Raw genomic sequence first — 15470 nt, 5'->3', positions numbered from 1 at the left:
CAAGTAGAGTTGATTCCTGTAGTCCACATCAGACTAGTTTCTGATTGTGCAATGTTCTCCACCTGTCTTTTAACATAACACTTGTTCGGTTGTTGAAGTTACCATGGACCAAAATTTTCGCCCAGTTCCCCACTCCAAACTTCCTTACTCCTGATTTCAGCTCTAAGTCTTCTTTGAAAGTCCATCGCTAGGGGGAGAACACAGAAAAATACTACATATATGAACAGAGATAGGTAGTAATGGAAGAGCTAACCTTATAGCAAATACAAAAATCGAGTTTTCATACAGTCCTCTAGTTATTATAGAGTACAGATCTCAGAGGGGTTTTTGAGGACCATATATTGAAACTAAATAAAACTACAAAGGTTACCAAGTCAAGTGTTACAATACAGTAGCAGGTATCACATGGAATGAGAACTACATGTTTCAGTGTTCACAAGTTGCAGGAGAACAACAAAAGAAAAAAAGATACTGGACAAAGTTTTGCTTCACTCAAAACATGCTTTCCAAAATTGTACTTTATTAGCTAATTGAGCCAAGACAAACTTTGATTAATCCTAGTATGCATCACAAAAGAGTGTTTTGTGACACATTAAGCTAGGGACTGAGAATCAAGACATTTACCAACAACAAATTTCAGTGTGCTTAGGGAAAAAAACTCCCAAATATTTAAAATGCTCATAGAAGCAAAATTATCCATATTGCCTTTGAAAGTAAGATCAGACATATCCTCAAGTGACAGCTATGCATTTGCTTTTGGCCATTTGTTGAGCCCACTACTTGTCTGACTGCCATGAGCTATAGACCTTTTAATCTCCAGGGCATGACTTTTCTCTCATAAAAGGAGAGAAAGTTACTTGCAGCTGCACATCTGTAAGCAATTCCTTCCAGTTCTTCTTTACTTGCTTTTAAGACTGCACAGAATAAACAAAAACTGACAGCAAAGTATGAGGAAGAACCAGATATCAACTTTCCCTTATCAATTTAATAAAAATACACATATATAGAACAAAAGTTTGCAAATCCTATATATACTATGTCTTTTTTTAACCACTGCATTTTTAGTATGTATTTGTATAAGCTGTATTAGACAGTCATTTTTTCATTCTGAAATAGTAATTAGCAACTTAATAGGAATATTTTAAAACAACTTATTCTGCTAGAATCTGATCCTCTGCAAATGTCTTCAAATCCTTGCTTGCTTAATGCACAGCTAATCATACTGACGTACAATCAGCACACCACCTCAGGCAAAATGAATTGCAATAATCTATGCCAACATAGGACAGGATCCTCAGCTGAGGATATCAAACTGCAATTTGATAGGATGTTCTTTCTAAATTTATTCCCCCAAAGCCTGAGATGTAAAGACTTAACTTACAGTAAAAATGCAAACTTAAAAATCTTAACGAGATTGAGATGCAGAGAATTGTACTGTGCAGCTGTTCGGTTTAATTTACTTGTGTTCACTTCTGCTTCTTGCACAGGAGACTGTCCTGCTGCTCCTGATGGTCTCATGGACCACAGTAAGTTATGAAAGGAGCGAAATGGTCAGTTTTCACTGGTATCATACTGGCATTTCTGTGAGCACCAGCAGGTTCCATATTAAAAATCATTAGTTACCAGACTTTTACAAAATTTGCATGTATTTATGTGTGTCATGAGCGAATGACTGCTGAAAATCCAACCAAGCAGCTCTTATTTCTGCATTTAACCACTGCCTCTTCTTTACTTATTTTGGAATTGCTCTGGAATAGCAGAAAAGTCAGCATTTCTGTTCATGAGTACTATGAAATTTACATAGGCAAGTGATGGAAAGCACTGCAATTCCTTACTCATGTTCAGTGTGTGAAAGCAAAATAGTGTTGAATAGGCCTTTGCAGGGCTCAGGATTTAAGAAGCATTTGCAGCTAATGGTCTTGCTGGTCAGAATGATTTCACTGACTAAGGAGTGAACTCTTTGTAAAAGGACCTATTAATCTCGAGCTTCCTCATCTGATGAATTAAATTCACTGTTGTTACATACCATATGCTGCTTATCTAACATGATTTTGGTGAAAAAACACAGTTTGTAAAAGTTAGAGAATTGTGTAGCTGCCCCATCCGGGCAGAGTTCATATCAGCAAAAGCTGTTACTGCTGTTCCCTGTCCTCTTCTATAGCCATAGCAATAAACTCCTTCTGCTGTCACCTGATCTGAACTGCAATTCGGGTTATTTCCACAACAGCACCAGGTGTTGTGAATGGATTTCACAGCTCCTGCTTCACTTGTGCAAATCATGGGCTGCTCCCTGCCACTGCTTGGAAAGGTAGGGGACCTTTTGAAATCCCTGCTGGGGCTTCAGCCAAGAGTCCTTTCTCCTCTCCTAATAACCAGGAACCCTTCTGGGATCCCTAGAAAGATTCTGCTCTTAAAAGCAACATCAATTCAGGCACCAGGAATGAGCCAGGTAACAATTTTCCAATTTTTGCATGGTTTCCCCCTTCGCTTGAATTTAAGCTGCTAAAAGTATCATCAGCACTCAGACATGAAGGGCAGGGGGAAAGGAGAGCTTAGATAACATTCAGCCTGATCAAAACTGTAGCCTGGTTCTTCTGCAACAAGGGAAAACGTGGCACCTACACAAAATACAAGCTGCTGTCAAATTTCACATCTTAAACTTGGACTTATTCCACCTTAATGCAACTATCAGTGCCTCTTCAGTAAGCTATAATCACTGACAAACCTCACTAAGCAGTGAAAGAATTACAAGTGATTGTCATTCAGCTGTATTTCTAAACAGCTGAGAACCTAAAACTTCTCTAAAGTAGTCTAATCTTTATCAAAAATACTTCTTTTTTCTAATACTTCTGTTCCACAGATCTTTTGCAACAGTAGCAGTGAATGGCCTTTTTTTTTTTTGCTATTATTACAAGGCCAGAGATTCCATTGGAATCATGTAGTTCATCTTATTTCAGAGCATGCCAGCAAACTTTCCTAAATAAAATCTTTATTCAAGTAACACAGTTATGCTCGACCTACAGCACCAGATGATTCAAATACTTCCAGAGACAACCACAATCCTTGTTACTTGCAACGATTAATTATATTTGCTGTTAAAAAGAGGGTTTTTTTAGCTTGTTTTAATTTTCAATTGCTTGTATTGATCTTTGTAAAAAATAAATTTCTTCAGTTTAACATATGAGAAGGCTGCCTCACAGGTAAATCAGACTCATTTTCTTTCCACTGAAGAACTGTACAGAGCAGTAACTTGCCCCCCATCCTATATAATCATAGAATCATCAAGGTTGGAAGAGATCCCTAAGATCATCAAGTCCAACCATTAACCTGTCACTCCTCTAACCTCTAACTCATATCTTCCAGCAGCAAATCCAGACTCCTCTTAAACACTTCCAGGGATGGTGACTCCACCAGCTCCCTGAGCAACGTATTCCAGTGCCTGACCACCCTAACAGTGAAAGTGTCCCACTCACTGATGAGCTGCCTGTCCCCTCTGGGACAGCAGTTACACAGATTGCAGCTTTGAGCTGTTAGAAGCTACTGAGACTGGTTGAAAGCCTGGACACAGTGCAGCACAACACTGAGCTCACATCATTACAGCGCCTAGTCCAGAGCAACATGACATCTGGCCAGCTCGGAACACCAGCAGAGCAAGCTTGAGTTTGCCAGGCAGAATACCCTCACATATCTAAAGGTCTTGTTAGAGGAGCTTCTGCTCTAGTAACCTGTCTTCCTTTATGCATTATGGGACTCTGATATTTTTCCTCCAGGTTTAAATATATGGAGATTTTTCTTCCGTACAAGTCTGACTAAATTCTGAAGATCCAGATTTTTCAGACACATTCTTTAATTTAGCCAACTGTCAGCCAGATTTTAGTCAACTTAATGGACTTGCCATACACGTACAGGATATAAAATTGGGAACAAACAGCTCAAATTCTGTGACACTTGCATCCCTTAATTTAGGTACAGAAAATAACATACACTTCCTTTCAATAGCACTGCAGATTGTTGCATGCAGCTAACTGAAAACACAGCAATGAAAAGGCTGAAAATGGGCACTGAACCATTGCAGTGAAATACCATTTACAAAACGAGCAAACAATGCCAACATTGAAAGAGGGACTAGATGGAAAAGGAAGTTCTAGAAGTCAACAGCTCTGACATTCATTGCATTCTTTCATGCATGCAAACAATTTTATAACCCAGATGATTAAGCAGAGGAGCAGATATATTGTTTAAAAGGCCAATTATCATTGCCTATATTTATGAGAGGTCTCATTAGCAGCAAATATGGCATAAATATCAGCAAACGCCTACAACTTTTCTAAGTGTTTAAAGAAACAGTTTCATTCAAGTTTTTAGAAAATTTTCAGCGAGTTCTTCACTACTATCAGATAGTTTTCTACAACATAATTAAGCAAACATCATCTATTTTTATCTAACAAGACATGTGCATAAGCCCTAGCCCTAGAAACAGTGCTTGTAGGTGACCCCATAACAGACTACATCAGCATCAAAATATGTGAATACAAAGCTCTCATTAGCTCTGTGTCAGTTGCAGTCCAAATAGTTTAAATCCCAATGTTGAAAACAAGCTTGATGGAAATATACATGCTTTTAAGGTGGCTCTCAGTGATGTAACTATTCCTGAGACTTGTGAAAAACTGTTTATAGGGGCTTAATCCCTAAGGATAGATGAGCTCTAGTTAGGACCTCAACAAATTTGAGGACAGCATGTGACTGAAGATTGAACCAGTATTTCAACATCAGTAAAAATGCTTAAAGAACTAGGAATAAGTACAACTCTCCTCAAGGACAATCTGAAAAAATGTAAGCAGGTTTGGCCTTTTCTGTTTTATGAGAAATGAAACATCAACACGAACACCAGAAAAACGAAATAGATCACGCCAAAATGGAGTATGATGATAACTTGCACAGTTGTCTGAACAGAGAGACCCCAAATTGCTCCTTAAGTGATATTATGAAGATGAATTCAACAATGGCAATACATTAATATTCACTCCTTCAGTTATCATGATAAAATGCTGAACACTTAGGAATGAAAATTGGCTATGTGCAAAAATCAGTTTGAAACGGTTTACCCTAACGTCAAATCAACTTCAAATTGCCTTCTATTATGATATACACTTCCGCACTTCCCACCAATAGGGAATTCTAGCATTAAAATAACCCTACTATGTTCACTGAAGTAATTCAATGAAGTAAGCTTACCCATGAAGAGAGTGCAAAGGACCATTTGAAATGTAGCATTGTAAGACAACCCTATTTCGTTTATAAAAACTAGAATAGTTTCCCAAGTAAATAGGTGCTTTCACCTCACATGAACAAACTACTGAATCATAAAATTGCTAAATCTTTAACTTTCTAAGTGGGAAACAAGAGGTCCTTGATGTTTGCTCAGAACTCGGTCAAATGACATCCTGAATCCTTTAATCCAGACAGTGGAAAGAAATTTTTTTTCATGTTATAAAAAAAGGAACTAGACTAAACTTTAGTAATAGTGTGTTTCCACAAATTAAAGCTCAGAAGCACTAGCAATAATATTTAAGACCTACAAAAAACGTCCTTTTCTTTTGAAGACAGGAAATAAAACTTGAATAGTTTCAGGAGCTATAGCACAGCTTCAGTAATGTAGATAATCTTAAGCCTAGACATTCTGGAGAGAGAGTCAAAGATAGAAAAAAATTCTGTACAGCACAGATTACTTTTATCTCCATTTTGAACAGAGAATGGGTACAAACCTGTTTTCTTCGAGCACAAGCCAAAGTAACTCCATTTTGTTCCACATTTTGCAAGTTGGTCAGACCTAGAAGACACAGTTAATATACATCCAGAGCAATGATGTTAAGGCTGCAGTTTTACATTCTACAATTTATATGAGACAAGAACATACACTGTTTTGACATGCTTTGACAGACTGGAAAAATTTCAGTGTCTGTTTACACATGAACATACTTTTATATATGAATACATATCAATTTCACCTTAATCCAAGGACAAAAAAAGTGTGATTTTTTTTAACACCATATTTTTGTGTAGAGCTCACAAGAATTATATTCTAAATACTTAGGTAAAAATTGGTACATAATAATGAAATGTTTCATTTTGGTAAAAATATTTTTACTATACATACTGCTCTAACACAAAGAATGGGAAGTAACCAGCAATCAGAGCTATAATACTTGGTATACAAATTCCATTATTTACAAGTACGCGTCAGATTTTAAGTGTGGGAAGCACTCACTGCATCTTAAGAGCCTTCCATGGACAACACAGCCATGTGCAGAAACTATGTCATCTCTTTGCGGCAAAAGGCTGCTGATGGTCTTCAGAAGCTACTTGCAAGTATTACATAATCCATGTTGTTCAGTTTTTAAAAACTAATACTAGGAAAATGCACAAACATCCTAAGTTGTGCATTTTACACTACAATTTGTTTTCCAATTAGCCAATCTCTTTAGTCCCTTCTGCCCCTGCAAGTTATCTAGCCCAGAATTCAAAGACACAAGTTTCAGTACTCTTCTGGCAACTTTCTTTTACACAGAACACTGTAAATCCCATACTGAATGATTTTGCTAAATGAGTTGTCAGAGATCCTTAAGCCACTTCACAGCTTCCAAAATATGGCAACCAAACATGCATTTGTGGCAAAAAACCCCACACAACAACTGGGAATTTTTTTCCCCTCCACCACAACTATTTTGGTATCAATGCAATCACTTTGTATAGAAGTGCTTGACACAACTGTTTCGTAAAAATAAACTAATACTCACTCCGAAGACCTCTGCTCATGCTGTGTTTCTGTTCTGAATGAGGCCTGCAAGGAACACAGAACTGAAGCAAAAATGCACAGAACTTCATGAAAAATCTATGACTAAGAGAAACAACAATAAAAAAAATTTTTACCTTATGGAGGGTTTTCTCATGCCTTCAATTGACTGATTTGTGGTATGCTGTTGTTCTTTCGACAAACTTAAAAGAAAGCAAATCAAAATAAATTTCCTAGGCAGCAACTTGCCATTTATGTTTCAACAATATGTAAATGAAAGAAAATCCTGAATTTCTTTACAGAAGCAGTAGCATACAAACACTAACTGCATCAATCCATTACTCCTCTTAACCTTGCCTCCCTATACCTGGAGGAGAAATACCCCAAAAGTACACATTTAACTTGGAGATATGAGGCATTTTGCACATCAGTTTTCTCATTAGCAATTATTTCCATAGTTTTTTAAAAATAATATCTCTGAGATGTAATTGTGTCGGGTACTGCCCTTCTAAAAAAATTATCTTAGCATTTGTCTTCCTGTATACTGTACATTCCTGTATACTGTCTGCATCAATTTCCTTAACTAAATGATGCCTAATATACAAAGTATAAAACCTCAGAAATACAAGCTCTATCCCAACTAAAGATTACAATTTATTCTCCATAAAAAAAGTGCTGGTAAACCTAGGATATTAGTATTTTATTAAGATAAATAAGTATGTAATTATTTTGAGGGTTCACACTGCCAGAATCCTAAGCAACGTTAACTATTTCCTTTCACACTAGTATCACTAAGGGTTCAGGTGGTAAGGAAAATACAACAGATTGATTCACTTTCCTTATTCTCTTTCTTCTTGAGACAACCTGTAGCCTGAAACTAGGAGGGCAGGACTAAAAGGAGCTCCATCAGGCATTAAAAAAAAGCAGTCTTTATGTTTTTAAATGCCAAAAGTACCAACCATAGAAGAACCTAAATTTTAATGAAAATTGAGAACATGCTTGTAGCTAATTTTCTATTGGACAGCAATTTGGAATATAACATCCTTCCTTCTACCTACTCTTAGCTCCACAAGTTTCAAGTTACTGTCCATGTATGTCCCTCAGCAGTATTATGCTTAATACAAACCTTTGTTCTGTTTCCAAATAACTTTGGTCATTTTCTTTGGGAGCAACAGCATTGCAAAATGAATCTGCCAATGTCAATTCTTTAGACACCACCTGTTTTGTGGCTTCCTGTGAGAAATGGAATTGATACCTTAAAATTAAAGCCAGCCAAGTACCTAGGAGAGTAGTTTACACTAGGTTTAATATGTGTACTATTAGGACTAACAGTGGTTATTCCACAGAAACTTCAGATGTATTACCATTAAAATAAGTAGTTTCAAAACAACTCTAGCATGTTAAGTTGAAATCCAATGTAGATTTTCAAGGCCAGGTTGGACAGGGCTCTGAGCAACCTGATCTCATTGAAGATGAGGCTGCTTAGCCTGAAGAAGAGAAGGTTATGTGGAGATCTCATAGCAACTTTCCAGCATCTGAAGAGGGAGCCTGTAGGGAAGCCAGGGAGGGGCTCTTCCTCAGGATCCGTAGTGATAGGACAGGGAGCAATGGGTACAAACTGAAAGAAGGGAAATTCAGGCTAGATATTAGGACAAAACTCTTTGCTGACAGGGTGGTTAGATACTGCCCAGGGAGGTTGTGGGTGCCTCAACCCTGGCAGTGTTCAAGGCTAAGCTGGATAAGGTCTTGAGCAGCCTGGTCCAGTGGGAGGTGTCCCTGACCATGGCAGTGGGGGTCGGGACTCGATCATCTTTAAGGTCCCTTCCAACCCTTAACATTCTCTGATTCTAAGATGTCCCTGCTTATTGCAAGAGGGTTGCAAGAGAGCCTTTAAAGAGTTTTAAAACTTCAGAAGTTCCTTCCAATCCAAACTATTCTATGATTATACTTCCACATATGGCACTAGAAAAAGAAAAGAGATATTAACAGTTACAATGCTTTTCCGTAGAGAACGCAGAGTACACTGTTGGGAAACCATTGTGTACTGTACAGAAGCAGGAACTCTTCACAAAGCTGTCTCCTCCATACCCCAGAACAACTTGGGTCAAAGTAAGATTTGCAATATTGGTGCAGACAGCAGGACAGATGTGTAGGCAGTGGGGGTGCAACAGAGGGCCTAGGTATGCTAGTGTGGAGTTCTGGGCCTTCTCCGACACCTTCAAACCTCCATATCCTCTCAGACTCAAAAATAGCATTGGAAAAAAAAAAAACCTTGAAAACTGACAGTCAAGTGAAACCATTAAAAGGTATTCCTTGTATTATACTTCAAATGCATTTAATAAGTTGCCTAGTCTATCCTGCTAAGAAAATGAAAACCCCAGAGGAACTTCAGGATTGTTTATTTAAAATTTGCTTCTTATTACCTTTAGATATCTGTGCTTTTGTAATTGAATAATTCAATATTCTTTTATAGGAAGTAAACATAAGAGAAATTCTTTACAATCCTCCTGAAGATGAGCTGCAGGAGGAATGTTGTTCTTGCCAATTTTAAATCACTTTTGAGTAAGACTGTTTGTAAAAATCTTTTTCATTTACAGGAAAGCAGCAATAATAGTTTTCTATCTCCTAATTACTCTGACATTCCTAAAGCTTTCAGGCAAATTAACAGATCTTGATCTTTTATTTTTAGTATGAAAAGCCCTATAGACTTAAACAAAATAAGCATTAAATACATAGTTACATTATATTTTAAAGGAGTCTCAGATCAGACCTGCTTCTCTTAAACATACTCTAGTGACAGATCTCATATGCTTTTTTCCTAACTAGTTTTCTAATCGAAACAGTTGTGGAAAAAGCATTCATAGAAGCTCTTTAGAGGAGTCTTATTTCTACTAACTTTCTCCAATACACATTAAAACAAGAAGGCTGAATATAAGACGATCCAAAGGAAGACAAAGCTTCATTTTCATCTAATACAGTAAGTGAATATTGCCTAAACAACTTCCTTGAAAGTATAAATCTATTTGATCTTACTGGGTAGCTCTTTCGAGAAGTTTAGAAAATGCTTTTGACATACCTGTATTAAGATGTTAGTTTCACTTTCTTTCATGAAAGGTTTAATGTAAGACTTGACTTTACTTATCAAATGACGGTAACTGAAGTTTTGGAGAAGAGGAACATATGGATCCTTGCTTTTAATTATGGTTGCCAGCTTCACCCTTAAAGGCTAAGAAAAGCACATCTTTATCCAACACAAATCCTGCAGTAAACTTGATATCTATGCTAAACAGGACATACAGAAAGCTAAACATCATGATTATATAGTTTCCTGAATATCCCTATACAACTTCATGATACAGTTTGAAAGGGTTTTAAAGTCAATTAGGCATAATACCAGGCATTTATTTTATATGTTCAGTAAATGGTTAAGTGTAACTTCCCAGAGATCCTCATTTTCATTTCCTTTATAAATACCTCTGAAAGCAGGGTTGTCAATGGAACAAGAACACCCAGAAAAAGCCACTCATTACTGGGTTTTCTTTTCTCATTCGCTGCCTCAAAAAGACTGCCATGGAAAGGGGTGTGCAGCGTTCAGGACAAGGACTACTTAGGGCAGCAGCATTAAAGACACATCAGTACAGCTAATCAGAAATTCACATTTTGTCTGCTAATCACTCTGAATTTTACAGAAACCACATAGGCAAGAGAATTAACTTCTGTGTACAGGTTGCATTCTTATTGATGAATTTGAATACTATTCCCACAGCCGACACTTTCCAAACATCTGAATCCTCTGAATGAGGAGTGCATCTGGAAAGTAAGTTAGGCACATGCTGCTGGTTACCTAGAACATGTGTCCTAATACACCAGATGAAGATAGAGGCAGTATTTTTAACTTTTCTTTTTGCCCGCAGTCCTCCTTTCGCTCTTTTCTCCACCGCAGCAAATTCAGTTGTGTGCACTAGCCATTATTTTAAAGAGATTGCACTCAAACTTGCATCTTCCTGAGTGATGCAGTCTTTTCCAGGTAAAGGCATAACATTCAGTCTATACTACAGAAGCTATTGAGTTTTTCTTCCCTGTGATGCTTTGGTACATAGAACACTAATTAGAGGTGACAAATAGAGTCCACTGCAATAGAAATCAGTGGACTGATTATTAGAGAGTTATTATGTCTCTACCAGCAGATTTATGCTGTTTTTGCTCTGAGACAACAGCACTGTCAAATTCCCAGTATCTGTAGTGCCACCTCATTCTTCAGAGGGGATCAAGAATGACTGCTGCTAAAAGCATTTTACTCCCCCATATCACTCATCATTTCCATCAATCCCCTACCCACAAATTTCCTTTTGTATTTACAAGTGCCACAGGTATGTAAGTGACTGCACAGACAATTGAAGCTATGCTGATAGTATCTGCTAACTTTGGAAACCCACTCCCTGCTTTCTGGTTTGCAAATAATGTTCAATGCAAGTTGAGCAAGTTACTACCTTATCTGACTCCGAGTCTGTAAACAGCCTTTCAAGAACTTCAGCGGCCTCTTTGTAATATCTACTTTCCATATAGACTGCTACAATCTGCAACAGATATAATTACAAAATATGCTGAAATACTTTCCACCTGTGATTCAAAAAAACAAGAAAAGCCACAATTGTACAGTTTTCCAAGACTTCCAAACTTCAGGTGATTATATATTTAAGGGTTACCAACAATTATCTGCTTAACAGTTAGCTTTGAAATAACATTAAAGCTCATGTATAAAGGCCTAAAACCTCTCCATCAGGCATTTCAATGACCCTCACTGATGCAGTGTGTCCCATACTTACCTAGGAAGCAATGCTTCCATCTCTTCCTGAAAGACTCTCACAGTTCCAGTAGCCATCAATGTGTTTTTCTATGTTCCTCTTTGAAACCAAAAGTTTTCTAATAAAAATATTTATTTTTAAGTTAAAAAAAGCTATTAATATTATATTTTAAAGCTCAAGATACTGTTATTTTGAAATTGATCTCTCAATTGATTTTTTTTTTTCAGATTGTCAGCTTTTTAAACAAATTTGAACTGATACATACAGGAACTACTTTCCATAGAAAGAGGTCCCCTGTACATGTCTATTAACTCTGTTAATTCAGTACACCTGCTAATAGCCCAGGCTTTTTGTAAAAGCAGTCCTGTTTAAGCAGGATAGAATAATAGAATCCTTAAGGTTGGAAAAGACCTTTAAGGTCATCAAGCCCAACCATCAACCTAGCACCACCATCATGTTCATCATTAAACCATGTACCATATCCACACGCTTCTTGAACACTCCCACAGATGGTGACTCCACTTCCCTGGGCAGTCTGTTCCAATGTTTTACAACCCTTTCTGTGAACAAATTTTTCCCAATATCTCATCTAAACCTCCCCTGGCACAACTTGAGGCCATTTCCTCTTGTCCTGTCACTAGTTGCATGGGAGAAGAGGCTGAACCCCCACCTTGCTACAACCTCCTATCAGATAGTTGTAGAGAGATAAAGTCATCCCTGAGCATCCTCTTCTCCAGGGTAAACAACCCCAACTCCTTCAGCCGCTCCTCATAAGACTTGTGCTCCAGATCCTTCACCCATTGCCCTTCTATGGACATGATTCAGCACCTCAATATCCCCCTTGCTGTGAGGAGCCCAAAACTGAACACCAGTGCTGAGTACAGAGGGACAATCACTTCCCTAGTCCTGATGGCCACACTATTGTTGATCCAAGCCAAGGTGCCATTGACCTTTTTGGCCACCTGGGCACACTGCTGGCTCATGTCCAGCTGTTTGTCAACCAACATCCCCAGGGCCTTTTCCTCTTGACACTCATTCCCAATGAATAGGTAGCATCCTGAAGCATTTTGAATAAGTCACACAGACCTGAATTTTAATCAAGCGATGAATATCTTCATGAAGCTTTTCCAGTTTAACTTCTTCCCTTTCAAGTAAAGTCCAAAAAGACAGAGCAGATTCCAAAGGTGAAATTTTTTGATCTTTTTCAAACTGTAATTCTTAGAGGGTAAAAAAAAAAAGTATTAAAAAAACTTAAAGAATATAAAGCTATATATATTACATCATTTATATGCAATAAAGTACTCTGTACTATACATAATTTCAATTCCTTTTGACTGGTATAATTTTTAGTCTCTCCAGGTGTGTTTAAGAAACCTGAAGTAACTGTCTTCTTTTCAGAGCGACTGGTTCTTCCTATCCTTGCTAATAACATCACTGTTGCATTTTTAAGGGATATTATGCATCAGCTAATTATTCTTCACTTAAAATAGTGCTAAGCTGAACATCAGGTATTTGGGCTCACATCAATAATACAAGAAGCTTAGCATCACATATCAAAACATTCGACGTTGATACTGTTAAATCTGTAATACTACCACCATCCTAAGTTGTTTTTTTGTTCCCTGAGTCTATCACTATTTCCATGTCTTAACATTCTGTTGTATTTGAAATGGCTAAATTGAGAGGGAAATTCAAACAGCTTAATAAAGGAGTGTCACTGAATAAGTAGAAACAACCTCCAGTGTTGCTAGACCACTGTGCCAAGCCCAAGGTTTGTGCAAACTCACAGCAAGCAGGATCACTGATAAGTTCCTGGAAGAAATCTAGCCTAGCCAAATAACCTCAACACTCTCAAGACAGTTTCCCACTTGGATCATTGCCCACCTGTGCAAGTGAGTGTGCCAGTGTAGCAAATACAGGAGGAGCTGGCAGGTGCACAAGTGGTTTTTTCCCATAGCACTGCTGGCTTAGCTTAAGATGTTCAGTCCCACTTACTCCTCCTATATGACATCAGCAGAATCTCTCTCAATAACTTATTCCTTTCATTAAGTATTTTTCAGACAAAAGGTAAATAATTTAAGCAATACTGTAAAAAGAAAAATTTTATATCCACTACAGTAAGACAAAGTGAAAATTCAGACAGTATTATGTGCATATATACACTATTAAAAATAATTTGTGTTTCTCTATTGTTTCAATTTAGTAATATGACATCTCACGTTAAGTTTATTTGAATACTGTAAAACCAGTGTGCTTAACTCTTAAAGAGCTGGCATCTGAAATAGTCTACTCTGTTTTCAGACTCAATGCAGATCAAATAATTTAATAGTTAGAAAAAAATAGAAAGGCTACCATGTATTAGCTTTCCATGTACGTTGTGCTGCTACACCTACTAAGTATATGCAGTCTTCCTCACCACATAGGTCATTCTCTACACTGGTAAGATAAAAAAACCACACTGAAGCCATATTCCCAAGTGTCACATACAATAGTATAGTTTTAAAGTATTATCAGAAGTTTTGGAATTTGTATATGATGAACTATTTTACATATTAGCATGATTCTCAAGCTTAGTTAAATCAAGATGACTTACTATCTGACAAGCAACATAAGAAATTTAGTTTTGTTTTTAAAAAAAAAAAAGCCTTTGTGGCACTGTTAGGCTAGAACACACTTTTTTCTTCTGTGCTCATGCTGGCAAGACTTCTTCTGAAGTCCTGACATTCCAATGAGCTTTATTACACAATGAAAATCTACAACAAAAAAAGTTAGTTTTCCAAAAACTCCTGTGTCAAGCAAAATCATCTTGGCTAAAGCAACAAGTTGCAAATACAGCCAAACAGGAGATATGGTAATGAATAAGAGCCCCAAGGACCTGCTACCAGCTGAAAGTCTTACAGCCTTCTGTAAGAGAAGGGCAGTCATCCTTTTTGTTCATATTCTCATTCCTACTGTCTGTCCTACTTTAACCTCTGGAGTTACATGTGCAGAAAGGAATGCACATCCTGAGCTTTAAACTCACAAGTATTGCTTACTAAGAGCTAGTCAGTGTTTTCCAGTATATTTCTTTTGTTGATGCTACTCTGACAAAAAAAGACTAATAACTGAAGAAACATATAGTCATTTGAAGTCAAAGCAGCTAAATCAGTCAGTACAAAATCACACTGGTCCTGCATACAGCTCAGTCTCATGTGGAATAAAGATAGTACAAAATGTAGAGTCCAGTCATTTTATTTATAGATATGTAAAGGCTGTGTGAAAGCAAACCTAACACAACTCTGTGCAAGTTAACAAATATTTTTAAACAGGTGATAAAAAAAAAAAAATCAGAGTATTTACCAAGGCTTTTTCCTTCTGCAATTCTTATCAAAAGCTGACAGAGATACACTGTTTTTTTCTGATGTGTAGGTATTTCAGAGGGGCTGTTAATAAGAGCTGGAAAAGAAAGGTTAAGTCAGTCTTGCTCCAGCACTGCCACAGTGTGGCTAGACATATACTAGGCACTGTCTTATCAGACTTTAATAATCTACTAAATTTTGAAACCATTAGGAAACTGATGAAGCATATTTAATTAATATTCTTCCATGTTAAAAAACTTAATATTTTAGAACTTGACCAGAATAAAAGTATCCTTCTCGAAAGCAGCAGTAAAATGCATCACAGGCTTACATTCATCAAATTAGAAGACCATAGTATGTAAATGAAGTGCTGTTTTGCTAAGTAGCTTACTACAAAAGCCAGCTGGCTGCTCCACAGAACACTTCTGGGGGAATGTCCACAAAGCAAGAGCCACAGGCAGACTGGTAACACATGTTGCTACAGCAGCTTATAGACTAAAAGCATCAGAAGCTACAAAGCCTGCTTGCTTAGTC

The 15470-nt window shown here is 37.2% G+C and overlaps 1 protein-coding gene across 1 annotated transcript; it reads right to left on the bottom strand.

Moving 5' to 3' along the window:
• Positions 1–28: 28 nt before the first annotated feature.
• On the bottom strand, positions 29–15033 carry TERF1 (telomeric repeat binding factor (NIMA-interacting) 1; the record flags this gene model as incomplete). The annotated part of the gene is made up of 9 exons (XM_009072883.1): positions 29–187; positions 5766–5830; positions 6798–6841; positions 6931–6996; positions 7920–8026; positions 9870–10019; positions 11284–11370; positions 12685–12815; positions 14938–15033. Coding segments are annotated over 9 exons (905 nt in total), but the record flags the coding sequence as incomplete, so codon positions are not given.
• Positions 15034–15470: the final 437 nt, after the last annotated feature.

This window comes from Acanthisitta chloris, unplaced genomic scaffold, assembly GCF_000695815.1.
Source record: "Acanthisitta chloris isolate BGI_N310 unplaced genomic scaffold, ASM69581v1 scaffold160, whole genome shotgun sequence".
Lineage (NCBI taxonomy): Eukaryota > Metazoa > Chordata > Aves > Passeriformes > Acanthisittidae > Acanthisitta > Acanthisitta chloris.
Note: the sequence above shows the minus strand (reverse complement) of the source record. Positions and strands in the feature narration are given on the sequence as shown.